Source organism: Dendrobates tinctorius, unplaced genomic scaffold, assembly GCF_039654945.1.
Source record: "Dendrobates tinctorius isolate UK_male_01 unplaced genomic scaffold, ASM3965494v1 ptg000098l, whole genome shotgun sequence".
NCBI lineage: Eukaryota > Metazoa > Chordata > Amphibia > Anura > Dendrobatidae > Dendrobates > Dendrobates tinctorius.
The window spans coordinates 19853582-19869422 of record NW_027361766.1 but is presented as its reverse complement, the minus strand read 5'-3'; the positions used below and the strand labels follow the sequence as shown (position 1 = coordinate 19869422).

The 15841-nt window shown below is 45.1% G+C and overlaps 1 protein-coding gene across 2 annotated transcripts in view; it reads left to right on the top strand.

Annotated features, from left to right (window-relative positions):
• Positions 1-11313: 11313 nt before the first annotated feature.
• RBBP5 (RB binding protein 5, histone lysine methyltransferase complex subunit) overlaps positions 11314-15841 on the top strand; it is a 58867-nt gene continuing 54339 nt past the window's right edge. The window contains exon 1 of one of the 2 annotated variants that reach the window (XM_073587194.1): positions 11314-11553. In XM_073587194.1, the coding sequence (XP_073443295.1) occupies positions 11535-11553 (19 nt within the window). In that variant the 5' untranslated portion in view covers positions 11314-11534. The remainder of the gene's footprint in view (positions 11554-15841) is intronic. The other variant, XM_073587195.1, reaches the window with a different exon arrangement.

Here is a 15841-nt window from a genome sequence, read left to right as displayed (position 1 = left end):
GCAAGCTGAAGATATGGATGAACTCTTTATGCATCAGATGGCCAAGTTACAAAAAAAACATCACATAGTGGTCATGGGAGATGTGAACTATCCAGGCATTTGTTGGGAATCTCTCTCAGTCAAAAGTAACAGGTCCAGCAAATTCTAATCCTCACTTGCAGACAACTTTATCTTCCAAAAGGTAAAGGAGAAAACAAGGGGATCTGCTACCTTGGATCTAATCCTTATAAACAGGGAGGAAATGGTTGAGGAGGTAAGCGTGGCGGGGACACTAGGATGCAGCGATCAAACTATCAGAATTTTGGATAACTAGAGGAGGAAAGCCCGTGAAGACTCAGACTTCATGGTTGAATTTAAGAAAGGCAGATTTTAAGGTACTCAGAAAGAGGATAGGAGGGATCCAATGGATGGATGACCTTAAGGACAGAAATGTCCAAGAAGGATGGGGAATTTTGAAAAATGAAATTCTCAAAGCACAATCATTAACAATCCCTAAAAGAGGGAAGAAGAGGAAGCATTTAAGGAAACCAGGATTGATGAACACAGAACTTAAACACATGCTAAAATGGAAGAAAGAAATGTTTATCAAATGGAAAGAGGGGGGCATCAGATTATCTAAAGCTGATAATGGATTAAGGTTTGCAAGAGACGTCAAAAGCAGTAAGTAAGGATTTGGGGGATATGTCAAAAGTAAAAGAAAAGTAAAAAATGCTATAGTATTTTTACAGGATGAAAATGGTGAAGTAGTAAAAAATTATGTTGAGAAGACTGAACTTTTAAATTCCTATTATCTTACATCTGTTTTCTCTCAGAAAGGAAATGTAACATTAATTGATCTTGACTGTCCTATTGAAAGAATAGAAGAATCCACACTATAAACAGAGAGATAGTGAGGGAACACTTGTTAGGCGTCGGATTCCTGCAGCTACACAGCAGGAATCCAGAGCCTCACATGCTTCTCTGCAGCAAGTCATTCCTGAAGCTAAGTTCCTCTGCCGCTCCACTGAGCATGCTCACAAGACGATCTCCCATTGGAGGTCAGAAGTCACGTGCTCAGGTCCTTCACCAGATCTGATTGGTCCATCTCAGAGATCTGGAAGGTCCCGGCAGCGCACGGCTATAAAAGGCCCGCATGGCCGCTCGGCTATGCGCTAGTATAGACTCTTCTTGCTAGATGTGTGAATGGTGATGGATGTATGATTCTGGTGACTGACTTATTAAGATTCCCTCTGATATTACGCATGTGGATAGAAAACTATAGAAAGAGTCAGTGCCAGTCAGTGGCAAGCCTTAGGCCACTGTGCACACCGCACCTCTACACTAGCGTCCGGTGGTGTCACGTCTCTCACGGCACTATCGCATAGCGGCTGTGTCTGCCGCCTCGCTGCATTCAGCAGCACTTACTGGTGTCCACAGTAGCGACGCCGCATGCACGGTAGGTCTAGACGGACACCGTCCCCTGTCTTGGACCCTGTCCTGTGACCTGATACCGTGCGTGCAATTACGCTGAGACCTGTGAGTCTAACAGGCTCGGTGTTTATGTTTATGTCACAGCGCCTCTGAGTTAACAGAGTCCGCTCTGCGCACATCGGGTGACGTTGAACCCGTGCGCATTATACCACCATATAGCGCGTCTGCCATTGTCTAGCAGCGGTTTTAACACCTACTGCACGGTGGACCCCGGGCGGCGAACGCACTTTCTATTATTTAATATTTAGTGCGTTCCACCATCCCTAACAACACTTAACTAACATAAATGAATTCACGTCTCCAAGTCCAGATGAATTACACCCCAGAGTACTGAAGGAAATAGCAGAGGAAATTATTGAATCACTCTCCCTAATCTTTGAAACTCTTGGAGAACAGGAAAAGACTGGAAAAAGATGAATGTTGTTCCTATCTTCAAATGAGGGAAGAAGGTGGACCCAGGGAAATATAGATCTGTGAGCCTAAAGGCCCTTTTACATTTAGCGATGCACCAGCGATCCGACCAGCGATACGACCCGGTCAGGATCGCTGGTGCATCGCTAAATGATCGCTAGTGAGCGTTCACACAGAAAGATCTCACAGTGATGCAGCAGCGACGCAGCGCACGATACTCACCTTTCACACACAGCGATCCTGACGTCCTCCCGCCCGCGTCCAGCGTCGCTTGTCTCACACAGCATCAAGCCCAGCAGGAAGCAGACGACGAGAAATGGAGCCGCCCGATCTCGGGGGATCAGCAACGGACAGCGGGGGAGCCGGTCGGAGGTAAGTATCACACATAGCGATATCGCTAGCAATATCGCTATAACGTCACAAAATCATTGACGTTTTAGCGATATTGCTAGCGATATCGCTATGTGTAAAACCCCCTTAACTGCTATACCAAGAAAGATCTTTGAGCAAAATTATTAAACAACATGTATGAATAATAGAATCATAGCAAGTATGCAAGTACCTGGATAAGAATTAAGTGATTAACCAGAGCTAGCATGGGTTTTTAACTAATAAATCATGTCAGACTAACTTAATTTCCTTCTGTGACAGAATCACAGACTGGGTGAATCAGGGAAATGCAGTAGATATAGTATATCTTGACTTCAGAAAAACATTTGACAGAGTATCTTGTGGCTTCTTTATTGAAAAAATTACCAAGTATGGAATGGACAGGGCAACTGTTAGGTGGATTCATAACTGGCTTGGTGATGGGACCCAAAGTGTGGTAAAAAATGTCTGTACATCCAGTTGGAAGAATGTCTCAATTGGGGTACCACAGGGCTCTGTCCTGGGCCCTGTATTGTTCAACAGTTTTATCAATGATTTAGATGAAGGAATTGAGGGTAAACTGATTCAATTTGCTGATTACACAAAGCTAGAAGGAATAGCTAATACCAAAGAAGAGAGAGAATTCAAAAAGATATAAATAAACTGGAGCAGTGGGCAGCAACTAACAGAATGGTTTTAACTGGGAAAAATGCTAAGTACTACATCTGGGCAATAAAAATGAAAAAAAAAATGAATGAGAAGAATAGGTCTAAGCAACAGCACACGTGAAAAAGACTTGGGTATACTAATAGATCACAGACTGCACATGAGTCAACAGTGTGTTGCAGCAGCAAAAAAGGTAAATACAATTCTGGGTTGCATTAACTGTAGCATACAGTCTAGATCACGTCAAGTCATTATTGCCCTCTACTCCTCTTTGATCAGACCTCATCTGGAAAACTGTGTCAAGTTCTGAGTACCGTATTTAAAAAAAAGACATGAACAAACTGGAGCAAGTACAGAGAAGAGCGTCCAGAATGGTGACCGGTCTGCAAACCATGTCCTATGAGGAACGGTTACAGTATTTGGGAATGTTTAGTTTGCAAAAGAAAAGACTGAGAGGAGACTTAACCCCTTCACTACCAAGGGTGGTTTGCACGTTAACTCCCGGGCCAATTTTTACAATTCTGACCACTGTACCTTTATGAGGTCATAACTCTGGAACGCTTTCATGGATCCCGGTGATTCTGACATTGTTTTCTCGTGACATATTGTACTTCATGTTAGTGGTAAAATTGCATTCAAATAACTTGCGTTTATTTGTGAAAAAACAGAAATTTGGCGAAAATTTTGAAAATTTCGCAATTTTCCAACTTTGAATTTTTATGCCCTTAAATCACAGCGATACGGCACACAAAAAACTTAATACATAACATTTCCCACATGTTTACTTTACATCAGCACAATTTTGGAACCAAAATTTTTTTTTGTTAGGAAGTTATAAGGGTTAAAAATTGACCAGCGATTTCTCATTTTTGCAACACCATTTTATTTTTAGGGACCACTTCACATTTGAAGCCACTTTGAGGGGTCTATATGATAGAAAATACCCAAAAGTGACACCATTCTAAAAACTGCACCCCTTAAGGTGCTTAAAACCACATTCAAGAAGTTTATTAACCCTTTAGGTGCGTCACAGGAATTTTTTGAATATTAAAAAAAAATGAACATTTAACTTTTTTTCACAAAAAAAATACTTCAGGTTCAATTTTCTTTATTTTACCAAGGGTAACAGGAGAAATTGGACTGCAAAAGTTATTGTGCAATTTGTCCTGAGTACGCTGATACCTGATATGTGGGGGGGAACCACTGTTTCGGCGCATGGCAGACCTCAGTAGGGAAGGAGCGCCGTTTGACTTTTTCAATGCAAAATTGGCTGGAATTCAGATCGGACGCCATGTCGCGTTTGGAGAGCCCCTGATGTACCTAAACAGTGGAAACCCCCCAAGTGACCCCATTTTGGAAACTAGACCCCCCAAGGAACTTATCTAGATATGTGGTGAGAACTTTGAACCCACAAGGGCTTCACAGAAGTTTATAACGTACAGCGGTACAATTAAAAAATCATATTTTTTCCACAAAAATGATCTTTTCACCCCCAATTTTTATTTTTCCAAGGGTAACAGGACCCTAAAAGTTATTGTGCAATTTGTCCTGAGTACGCTGATACCCCATATGTGGGTGTAAATGACTATTTGGGCGCATAGCAGAGCTCGGAAGGGAAGCAGCGCCATTTGACGTTTTTGGCTAGAATTGAGATCGGACACCATGTCGCGATTGGAAAACCCCTGATGTACCAAAACAGTGGAAACCCCCCACAAATGACACCATTTTGGAATCTAGACCCCCCAAGGAACTTATCTAGATGTGTGGTGAGAACTTTGAACCCCCAAGGGCTTCACAGAAGTTTATAACATACAGCAGTACAATTAAAAAATCATATTTTTTCCACAATAATGATCTTTTCACCCTCAATTCTTATTTTTCCAAAAGTAACAGGACCCTAAAAGATATTGTGCAATTTATCCTGAGTGCGCTGATACCCCACATGTGGGGGTAAACCACTATTTGGGCGCATGGCAGAGCTCGGAAGGGAAGCAGCGCCATTTGACGTTTTTGGCTGGAATTGAGATCGGACACCATGTCGCGTTAGGAAGGCCCCTGATGTACCAAAACAGTAGAAACCCCCCACAAATGACACCATTTTGGAAACTAGACCCCCCAAGGAACTTATCTAGATGTGTGGTGAGCACTTTGAACCCCCCAGTGCTTCACTGAAGTTTATAACGTCGGGGCGTGAAAATAAAAAATTCGTATTTTTTCCACAAACATGATATTTTAGTCCCCATTTTTTTATTTTCCCAAGGGTAACAGGAGAAATTGGACCCCAAAAGTTGTTGTCCAATTTGTCCTGAGTACGCTGATACCTCATATGTGGGAGAAAACTACTGTATGGGCACACGTCGGGGCTCGGAAGGGAAGTAGTAACGTTTTGGAATGCAGACTTTGATGGATTGGTCTGCGGGTGTCATGTGCATTTGGAGAGCCCCTGATGTACCTAAACAGTGGAAACCCCCCACAAGTGACTCCATTTTGGAAACTAGACCCCCTAATGAACTTATCTAGATGTGTGGTGAGCACGTTGAACCCCCCAGTGCTTCACAGAAGTTTATAACGACCGGGCGTGAAAATAAAAATATCGTATTTTTTCAACAAACATCATCTTTTAGTCCCCATTTTTTTTATTTTCCCAAGGGTAACAGGAGAAATTGGACCCCAAAAGTTGTTGTCCAATTTGTCCTGAGTACGCTGATACCTCATATGTGGGAGAAAACTACTGTATGGGCACACGTCGGGGCTCGGAAGGGAAGTAGTGACGTTTTGGAATGCAGACTTTGATGGATTGGTATGCGGGTGTCATGTGCGTTTGGAGAGCCCCGGATGTACCTAAACTATTGAAACTCCCCACAAGTGACCCCATTTTGGAAACTAGACCCCCCACGGAGCTTATCTAGATGTGTGGAGAGCACTTTGAACCCCCAAGTGCTTCACAGAAGTTTATAACGCCTGGGCGTGAAAATAAAAAAACATTTTTTTCCGCAAAATTATATTTTTGCCCCCAATTTTTTATTTTCCTAAGGGTAACAGGAGAAATTGGACCCCAAAAGTTGTTTTGTAATTTGTCCTGAGTAGGCTGATACCCTACATGTGGGGGTAAAACACTGTTTGGGCACATGGCAGAGCTTGGAAGGGAAGGAGCACCATTTGACTTTTTCAACGCAGAATTGGCTGGAATTGAGATCAGACGCCATGTTGCCTTTGGAGAGCACCTGATGTGCCCAAACAGTGGAAACCCCCAATTATAACTCCAACCCTAACCTCAACACACCCCTAACCCTAATCTGAGCCCTAGCCCTAACCCTAGCCCTAACCCTAGCCCTAACCCTAGCCCTAACCCTAACCCTACCCTAACCCTTACCCTAGCGGGAAAATGGAAATAAATACATTTTCTTTTAGTTTTATTATTTTTCCCTAACTAAGGGGGTGATAGCGGGGGGTTTGATTTACGATTTATGGCGGTTTTTATGTTTGGCGGCTGTCGCACGCTAAAAGACGCTTTTTATTGTAAAAATAGTTTTTGCATCACCACATATTGTGAGCTATAATTTTTCCGTATTTTGACCCACCGAGTCATGTGAGGTCTTATTTTTTGCGGGACGAGTTGACGTTTTTATCGGTACCATTTTCGGGCACGTGACATTTTTTGATCGCTTTTTATTCCGATTTTTGGGACGCAGAATGAACAAAAACCAGCGTTTCATGAATTTCTTTTGGGAGGTGTGTTTACACCGTTCCGCGTGCGGTAAAATTGATAACGCGTTTTTATTCTTCGGGTCAGTACGGTTACAGCAATACCTCATTTAGGTCGTTTTTTTATGTTTTGTCGTTTTTTTGCAATGAAAACAATTTTATATAAAAAATAATTATTTTTGTATCGCTTTATTCTGCGAGCTATAACTTTTATTTTTTTGCGGATGATGCTGTATGGTGGCTCGTTTTTTGCGGGACAAGATGACGTTTTCAGCGGTACCATGGATATTTATATGCGTCTTTTTGATCGCGCGTTATTGCACTTTTTGTTCAGTGGTATGATAATAAATCATTATTTTTTGCTTCGTTTTTTAATTTTATTTTTTAAAGGGTTCGCTAAAGGGGTTAACTAATGGGACAGTTTTATAGGGCAGGTCATTACGGACGCGGTGATACCAAATATGTGTACTTTTATTGTTTTTGTTTTTTTTTATTTTGAAAAAATGGATTTATTGGGGAATATTTTTTTTTTTTTTTACTAATTTATTTAGCGATTTTTTTTTAATTATTTTTAACACTTTTTTTTTTTTTTACTTTATTACCTTGTCCCAGGTGGGACATCACTGTCCTGTGACAGATCGCTGATCTGTCACATCACAGATCACTGTGACAGATCAGCGATCTGTCACAGGCACTGCTGCAGACTTCCTCATGCCTGCGCTTTGCAGGCAGTGAGGAAGTCAGCTCCCTGCAGGCCCCCGTCGCCATCTTGGATCCGGGGGCCTGTAGGGAAAGAGCCCCCCGCAGCAGCGCTGCACATTGCGCTGCCGTGGGGGGCTCAGGGAAGCACGGAGGGAGCCCCCTCCCTGCCGATGCTTCCCTTTAACCCCCGGTACACCGCGATCGCGTTTGATCGCGGTGTGCAAGGGGTTAACGTGTCGGGGGCGGTCCGTGACCGCCCCTGGCACATTGTGCCGGGTGTCAGCTATGATAATTAGCTGACACTCGGCCGCGATCAGCGGCGCTCACCACGTGGGCGCCGCTGATCGCGATGACGTAATATTCCGTCCATGGTAATTAGGTCCATGGTCACATGGACGGAATATTACGTCAATTGTAGGTAAGGGGTTAATAGCTATTTACAAATATCTTAAGAGCTGTCATACTGTATAGGGATCAGCTTTATTCTCATTTTCACAAGGAAAGACTAGAAGCAATGGGATGAAACTGAATGGGAGGAGACACAGATTAGATATTAGAAAAATCTTTTTGACAGTGAGGGTGATCAACGAATGGAACAAGCTGCCATGTGAGGCGGTGAATTCTCCTTCAATGGAAATCTTAAAACAGAGGCTGGACAGACATCTGTTTGGGATGATTTAGTGAATCCTGCATTGAGCAGGGGGTTGGACCAGATGACCCAGGAGGTCACTTCTAACTCTTCCAAGCTATGATTCTATGACGCCAAAATCTGATGTGCAATTTCTCCTGAGTACGCTGATAACTCATATGTGGAGGGAAAATTACTGTTTGGCGCATGTCAGGGCTCGGAAGGGAAGGTGTGACGTTTTGGAATGCAGACATTGATGGAATGGTTTGCGGGCGTAATGTCGCACTTGGTGAGCCCGTGATGTGCCTAAACAGTAGCAATCTCCCACTAGTGAACCCATTTTCAAAACTAGATCTATCAAGGAATTCATTTAGATGTGTGTTGAGCACCTTGAACCCCCAGATGCTTCACAGAAAATTATAACAGTGAGTCTTGAAAATAAAAAAAATCTAATTTTTTTCAACAAAAATGTTTTAGTTCCAATTTGTTTTATTTTCACAAGGGTAACAGGAGAAAATGGACCCCAAAATCTATTGTGCAATTTCTCCTGAGTACATGGATAGCCCATATGTGAAGGAAAACTACTAGGAAAGGAATGACATTTAGGAACGCAGACTTTTATGGAATGGTCTTCAGATGTCTTGTCTTGTCAAGACCCCAACAAGTGACCCCATTTTGGAACTGATCTAGTGTTTTCTGGTGTGTGAATTTTATAATGTAGTGGCATACGTAAGTTGTACAGCGTGCATGAGGTTGGCATACATGAGTTGTGTAGTGTATGTCAGGTTGGCATAAGTGAGCTGTGTAGTGTACGTCAGGTTGGCATATGTTACTTGTGTAAGATACATGAGGTTGGCATACATGAGTTGTGTAAGTCAGAAATGAATTTAGTAGTCCATGGATGTGTGGTACAGTTTAATGTATTCTTTTATACACAGGCCAGGTTTGTTGGGGCAGGTGTCACATTTATAAGTGATGTCCTTGTGTATCTCCCTTCTGTAACACACTCGACACCTATTTTTGTGACCTTCCTTTCTTTGTGGTTTTAAGGGACTTGCTCGGGGAAATGTTGACCTGGTACGATACGAGTACCTTCAGTTCTTCAAGTACTGGGGCCCGTTCCTTTCTGATTCCCAAAGATTAGGGCTTTGATCAATACCTCCTGGAAGTGAAGGTAAGTATACCGGTCTGTCCTGCATATCGTGATGGCACGTAAGCTTTGTACATTGCCATCTGTACGTTGTGCACGGCCAGCTTCTTGTACCACATCTTGGCTTTTCTCGTGGCACTGTACAGCTGGAGAACTTGATGAGAGAGATCAACTCCCCCCATGTTCTTGTTGTACTGAGTACACAGTTTGGTTTGTGGACCTCTGTAGATGTACCTTGTTGGGTGGTGGGGGTGCTGCCATCGCTATGTATTGTGGTCAAGAAAAGAACATCCTTCTTGTATTTGGTCACCAGCATGTTGTCCCTACATTGGGCTCTGCTTTCACCCTTTCTGAGCAGCTGCCCAATTATCGTCTTAGGGAGGCCTCTCTGATTTTTGTGGACAGTACTGCAGGCTGTGGTAGCTTGCACAGAGAGGGACTTGAACAGTGGGAAGCCGGTATAAAAGTTGTCTACGTAGAGGTGATAACCTTGATCTAGCAGCGAGTGCACCAAATTCCACACAATTTTCCCACTCACTCCCAAGACAGGGGGACATTCAGGGGGTTCAGTCCAAGTGTCTTTACCTTCATAAACGCTAAACCGGTGGGTGTAATCTGAGGTAATCTTGCACAGCTTTTAGAGTTTAATACCATACCTGACCCTCTTTCTGGGCAGGTATTGCCACCTTTGAGCCTCCCCTTGAAATGTATTAGGGGCTCATCCACATATAAAAATTTGGTAAAATAACAAACAAACCTACTACATGGACTTCAGTAAAAAAAAAAAAAAAAAAAATTAGTGAGGCCTTCAACTATCTGACACTAAGACTGAGTATATTCAGTAAAAAATACAGTAGAAGACGCCGATTACTGCTGTATCTTTTTAATGTCCCTAGTCAAGTCCCATCAACTAATCTAAATCTTTCATGTATAATTCCCTTGCGATCCCAATTTGAATTTTGGTACAGATGTGGCTAGGAGCATAGGGTGCACACGTGAATTTTTTGAAAATGTTATATATTGATTTTTTGGAAATGGTTTTCAAACTTTTGCATAGTAAAATGTTAACAAAGATTTTTTTGTGACAGGTGGAAACCTATATAGTTCTGAGTGGAATGGGTTTTTTTCTTCACATTTTGCATTTTCTAACACACTGTTACCGAAGAACAAAATCTCATAAAAATTAAAAACTTAGAGGAAAATTGCATTGATTCGCTTGAAATGGAATGACCCCTCCAAGAATCAAAGCAATACATAAGGACACCTAGTTAAAAAAAATATATTCAATACATAACCCTTCATATTTGTCACAAAGTCTATAAATATTGGGTAGTGGATTGTTCCTCAAATATAAGTGACGTGAAAACCATGACGTGCAGTCAAAGGCCGGGGTCAGACTTGCGAGTACAATGCGAGAAACTCGCGTGAGACTCTTGCAACAATACCTGGCACTGCCGCCGGCACTTGGAGTGGAGCGTTCAGCTGCGTGTACTTCTATGCAGCTGCCCACTCCGGTCCCGAGTGCCGGCAGCAGTGCCAGGTATTGATGTGAGTTTCTCACATCACACTCGCAAGTGTGACCCCGGCCAAAGGGTAAATTCATGACTAACCCAATAATATTGAAGACCGATAAAATAAATAATGTAAAGTGCAAACAGTGCATACAATAATGCAGGCAAAATAATGCTCACCCACCAAACACCCAACGTGTTTCAACAATGCTTTGTCACCCACCATTGTTGGCTTTGTTTGTTATTTTGGATATTTATTCCCTCTTTGACAAATTATTTCAAAAAGACTCTTTGATTACTTCTTATTCATTTAGTCATTGCACATTTTATTGTTTTGGTTTCTGTAAAAAATAAGTACACTAATGCATACCAGGCACTATGTTTAGATATACTGATAGATATGGAATAGATAGATATGTAATGGATAGATAGATCGACAGATAGATATGGGATATTTAGATAGATCTATAGATATAGATAGGTAAGTAGGTAGATAGATAAATAGATATGAAATAGACAGGTATATTAGACAGACACATTAGGTAGGTTCTCTTCACTTATTGCTTTGCCTTTTCCAGCCTTTGGTTACAGTGTTTGTGGCTCCGCGCCTCCATGTTTCGCAGGGCTTTGATAGGAACGTGCAATCGCATGGAACCTTTTAGCCGTTGCCAGTTTAGTGATGGGGACACCAATCTGTGCTGTACAGCCTGGGAAGCCCCAGGCTGGCTTCCGTAGTTGCCCGTTTTCAGACCTCATAGCTGCCCTGCATTTGCCTGATTGAACTCTTTTGTTGCCGTTCGGAGGCGGTATACAGCAGCCCCTTTTCATATATATATACATTTCGTCACTGACGTTCGGGAGGCGGCGGCCCCGGTTCCGGGGCGGCGGTGAAGCTTCGGAGCTTTAGGTGAAAACCGGAGCCATGAATTTGGAGTTACTGGGTAAGCGCAACAATGGAAGAGCAAAGGAGCGGGATGTATGAAAGATGAACGGGACATGGGCGGCCCGACCGCTGACTGCCCGCGGTGTGATCATTCAGCCGCTGGGCAGTGCCGGGTAATGTCGGGTTATCGCACAGATCACAACTGTTAGATCGGTCATTATTAGTCGCTGACATGGAGAAGTAGTGTCAGCAGAGATGGAGGCTTATAGACCGCAGACAGGGGAGCAATGACTGCAGTAACATTCACGTTCATATTAGAGCGTGTAGTGAGACTGTCCCATCACTCCATGGTCGGTGGGGTCTGTTACCGGAGACCCAGTGATCACTGCACAGTCACTACATCATAGTTGTGTTGCCCAACACCTCCAGCTTCTGGCTGCATCAGTTGTTGCTAAGCTTGGGTATAAGAAGCTCTGCATATAAATGTTCCTTCAAGTGGTTCTCTGGGAATAGAAGAAAAAAAGTCATTATTAATAAATTCCTGGATACTTTTAGCAAGTCATACCTTTCTAACTGCACTGACAGAAATCTGTCTTAATATGTTAGTTCTCTGTAGGGGGCATCATACAGTGTAAAGGCCCCGTCACACTAAGCAATCTCGGTAGCGAGATCGCTGCTGAGTCACAACTTTTGTGACGTAACAGCGATCTCACCAGTGAGATCACTGTGTGCGACAGCGATCAGCGAGCGGCCCCCCTGCCGGTATCGCTGATCGCTGCAAGAAACCTCTGGACATTTCTTTGGTCGCTGGTCTCCCGCTGGCCAGCACGCATCGCTGTGTGTGACAGCGGGAGACCAGCGATCAGGTGTAAAAAAAATAATAATAAAAAAAAAAAAGATATAGTTATTCTCACCTTCCGATGTCCCGTTCAGCCATCCTGCCTCTCTCCACGCTCCGGTCCCAGTGATCCTTTGCATGAATGACCGCGAGACTTTGTTATCCCGCGAGACCGTGACATCTCGCGGTCATTCGTGCAAAGGATCACTGGGACCGGAGCGTGGAGAGAGGTGGGATGGCTGAACAGGACGTCGGAAGGTGAGAATAACTATATTTTTTATTTTGATACTATTTTCTACAGCGATAGCCAGCGATGCCGGGCGCTCGGCATCGCTGTGCTGATCGCTGGTGAAGCTGTCTGTGTGACAGCTCACCAGCGATCACATAGCGACTTACCAGCGATCCTGACACCTTCATATCGGTGTCGGGATCGCTGGTGAGTCGCTTAGTGTGACGGGGCCTTAAGAGTGACTGTGGGAGCATTATCCTCTGTAGGGGGCCTCCTACTGTGTAAGGATGACTGTGGGAGCATTATCCTCTGTAGGGGGCGGCCTACTGTGTAAGGATGACTGTGGGAGCATTATCCTCTGTAGGGGGCGGCCTACTGTGTAAGGATGACTGTGGGAGCATTATCCTCTGTAGGGGGCCTCCTACTGTGTAAGGATGACTGTGGGAGCATTATCCTCTGTAGGGGGCGGCCTACTGTGTAAGGATGACTGTGGGAGCATTATCCTCTGTAGGGGGCGGCCTACTGTGTAAGGATGACTGTGGGAGCATTATCCTCTGTAGGGGGCGGCCTACTGTGTAAGGATGACTGTGGGAGCATTATCCTCTGTAGGGGGCCTCCTACTGTGTAAGGATGACTGTGGGAGCATTATCCTCTGTAGGGGGCGGCCTACTGTGTAAGGATGACTGTGGGAGCATTATCCTCTGTAGGGGGCGGCCTACTGTATAAGGATGACTGTGGGAGCATTATCCTCTGTAGGGGGCGGCCTACTGTATAAGGATGACTGTGGGAGCATTATCCTCTGTAGGGGGCCTCCTACTGTGTAAGGATGACTGTGGGAGCCTTATCCTCTGTAGGGGGCCTCCTACTGTGTAAGGATGACTGTGGGAGCATTATCCTCTGTAGGGGGCGGCCTACTGTGTAAGGATGACTGTGGGAGCATTATCCTCTGTAGGGGGCGGCCTACTGTGTAAGGATGACTGTGGGAGCATTATCCTCTGTAGGGGGCGGCCTACTGTGTAAGGATGACTGTGGGAGCATTATCCTCTGTAGGGGGCGGCCTACTGTGTAAGGATGACTGTGGGAGCATTATCCTCTGTAGGGGGCCTCCTACTGTGTAAGGATGACTGTGGGAGCATTATCCTCTGTAGGGGGCCTCCTACTGTGTAAGGATGACTGTGGGAGCATTATCCTCTGTAGGGGGCCTCCTACTGTGTAAGGATGACTGTGGGAGCATTATCCTCTGTAGGGGGCCTCCTACTGTGTAAGGATGACTGTGGGAGCATTATCCTCTGTAGGGGGCCTCCTACTGTGTAAGGATGACTGTGGGAGCCTTATCCTCTGTAGGGGGCCTCCTACTGTGTAAGGATGACTGTGGGAGCCTTATCCTCTGTAGGGGGCCTCCTACTGTGTAAGGATGACTGTGGGAGCCTTATCCTCTGTAGGGGGCCTCCTGTGTAAGGATGACTGTGGGAGCCTTATCCTCTGTAGGGGGCCTCCTACTGTGTAAGGATGACTGTGGGAGCCTTATCCTCTGTAGGGGGCCTCCTACTGTGTAAGGATGACTGTGGGAGCCTTATCCTCTGTAGGGGGCCTCCTACTGTGTAAGGATGACTGTGGGAGCCTTATCCTCTGTAGGGGGCCTCCTACTGTGTAAGCATGACTGTGGGAGCCTTATCCTCTGTAGGGGGCCTCCTACTGTGTAAGCATGACTGTGGGAGCCTTATCCTCTGTAGGGGGCCTCCTACTGTGTAAGAGAATATGGGAAGCAAGGTGTGCCACAGTCCGCGCTGCTGAGTCCACAAAATCACCTGGGATGCAAGATGTTGTAACAAAGTACTTCTTTATTCCTTCCTACGCGTTTCGGCGCCCTTCCTGGCACCTTCTTCAGGGATATCCCTGAGGTGAGGTCGGGTCCAGATAGGTAGATATGCGTGTCATCGGCATAGAGGTGATACTGCGAACCGTAGGATTCTATGAGCTGCACCAGGCCGAAGGTGTAGATGGAGAATAGTAGGGGTCCTAGGACTGAACCTTGAGGAACACCGACAGACAGGGGGCGAGGTAAGGAGGTGCTGTGTGAGAGGGAGACACTAAATGTTCGGTCTGTTAGGTATGATGAGATCTAGGATAGGGCCAAGTCTGTGATGCCAAGAGATGAGAGAATCTGTAGCAGGAGGGAATGGTCCACAGTGTCGAAGGCAGAGGACAGGTCCAGGAGAAGGACAGAGTAGTGTCGCTTGCTCTTGGCGGTTAGTAAGTCGTTAGTGACTTTAGTTAGGGCAATTTCAGTTGAGTGATGCGGTCGGAAGCCAGATTGTAACCGGTCAAAGAGGGAACAGGAGGAGAGGTGGGAGGACAGTTCAAGATATGCATGCTGTTCCAGTAGTTTTGAGGCGTAAGGGAGAAGAGATATCGGACGATAGTTAGACACAGAGGATGGGTCAAGGGAGGACTTTTTGAGGATGGGAGTGATTTGAGGCATGTTTGAAGGATGAGGGAAAGATACCATTTGTAAGTGAAAGGTTGAAGAGGTGTGTTAGAGTTGGGATGAAGACTGTGGCCAAGTTAGGGATGAGGTGGGAAGGGAGCTGGTCGAGGGCACAAGTGGTGAGGTGTGATCTTGACAGAAGGGTGGAGAAGCTCGCTTTTGCAGGACAGGGTTGAGCGGCTGAGGGGAGCATTGGGGGCTGCAGGCCAAAGCTTTGATCGTATCGATCTTGCTTAAAGAAGGAGGCAAAGTCTAAAGCAGAAATGAGAGGTAGGAGGTGCTGTGGGACGGAGTAGCGAATTGAAAGTGTTGAAGAGCTGTTTAGGGTTGTGAGACAGGGAGGATATGAGAGATGCGAAGTTTGTTTTGCAGCAGAGAGCGTGGACTTAAAGCTGGCAAGGGACTGCTTGTATGCGCTGAAGTGCTCAGTAGAGTGGGTTCTCTTCCATCTCCGCTCAGCAGCCCTGGAAACCCGTCGCAGTTCTTTGGTCAGGCTGGTCAGCCAGGGCTGCCTGTTGATTGTTCGAGTTTTGCTCTGCGTGAGGGTGGCAGCCGAATTAAGTGTTGCTGTTATTGTGGTGTTATAAAAAGTGGCAGCAGCATCTGTGTCATGAAGTGAAGCTATGTCTTTAAGAGGGAGAAGGAACTCAGAGAGTGATTGCAAATTGAGGTGTGTGAGATTCCTGCGAGGGTGAGCGAGTTTGTGGAGCGGGGGTTGCGCAGTGGGAGAGGAGAGGGAAGAGAATGTCAGTAGGTTGTGGTCAGACAGGGGGAGGGGTGAGTTATTGAGA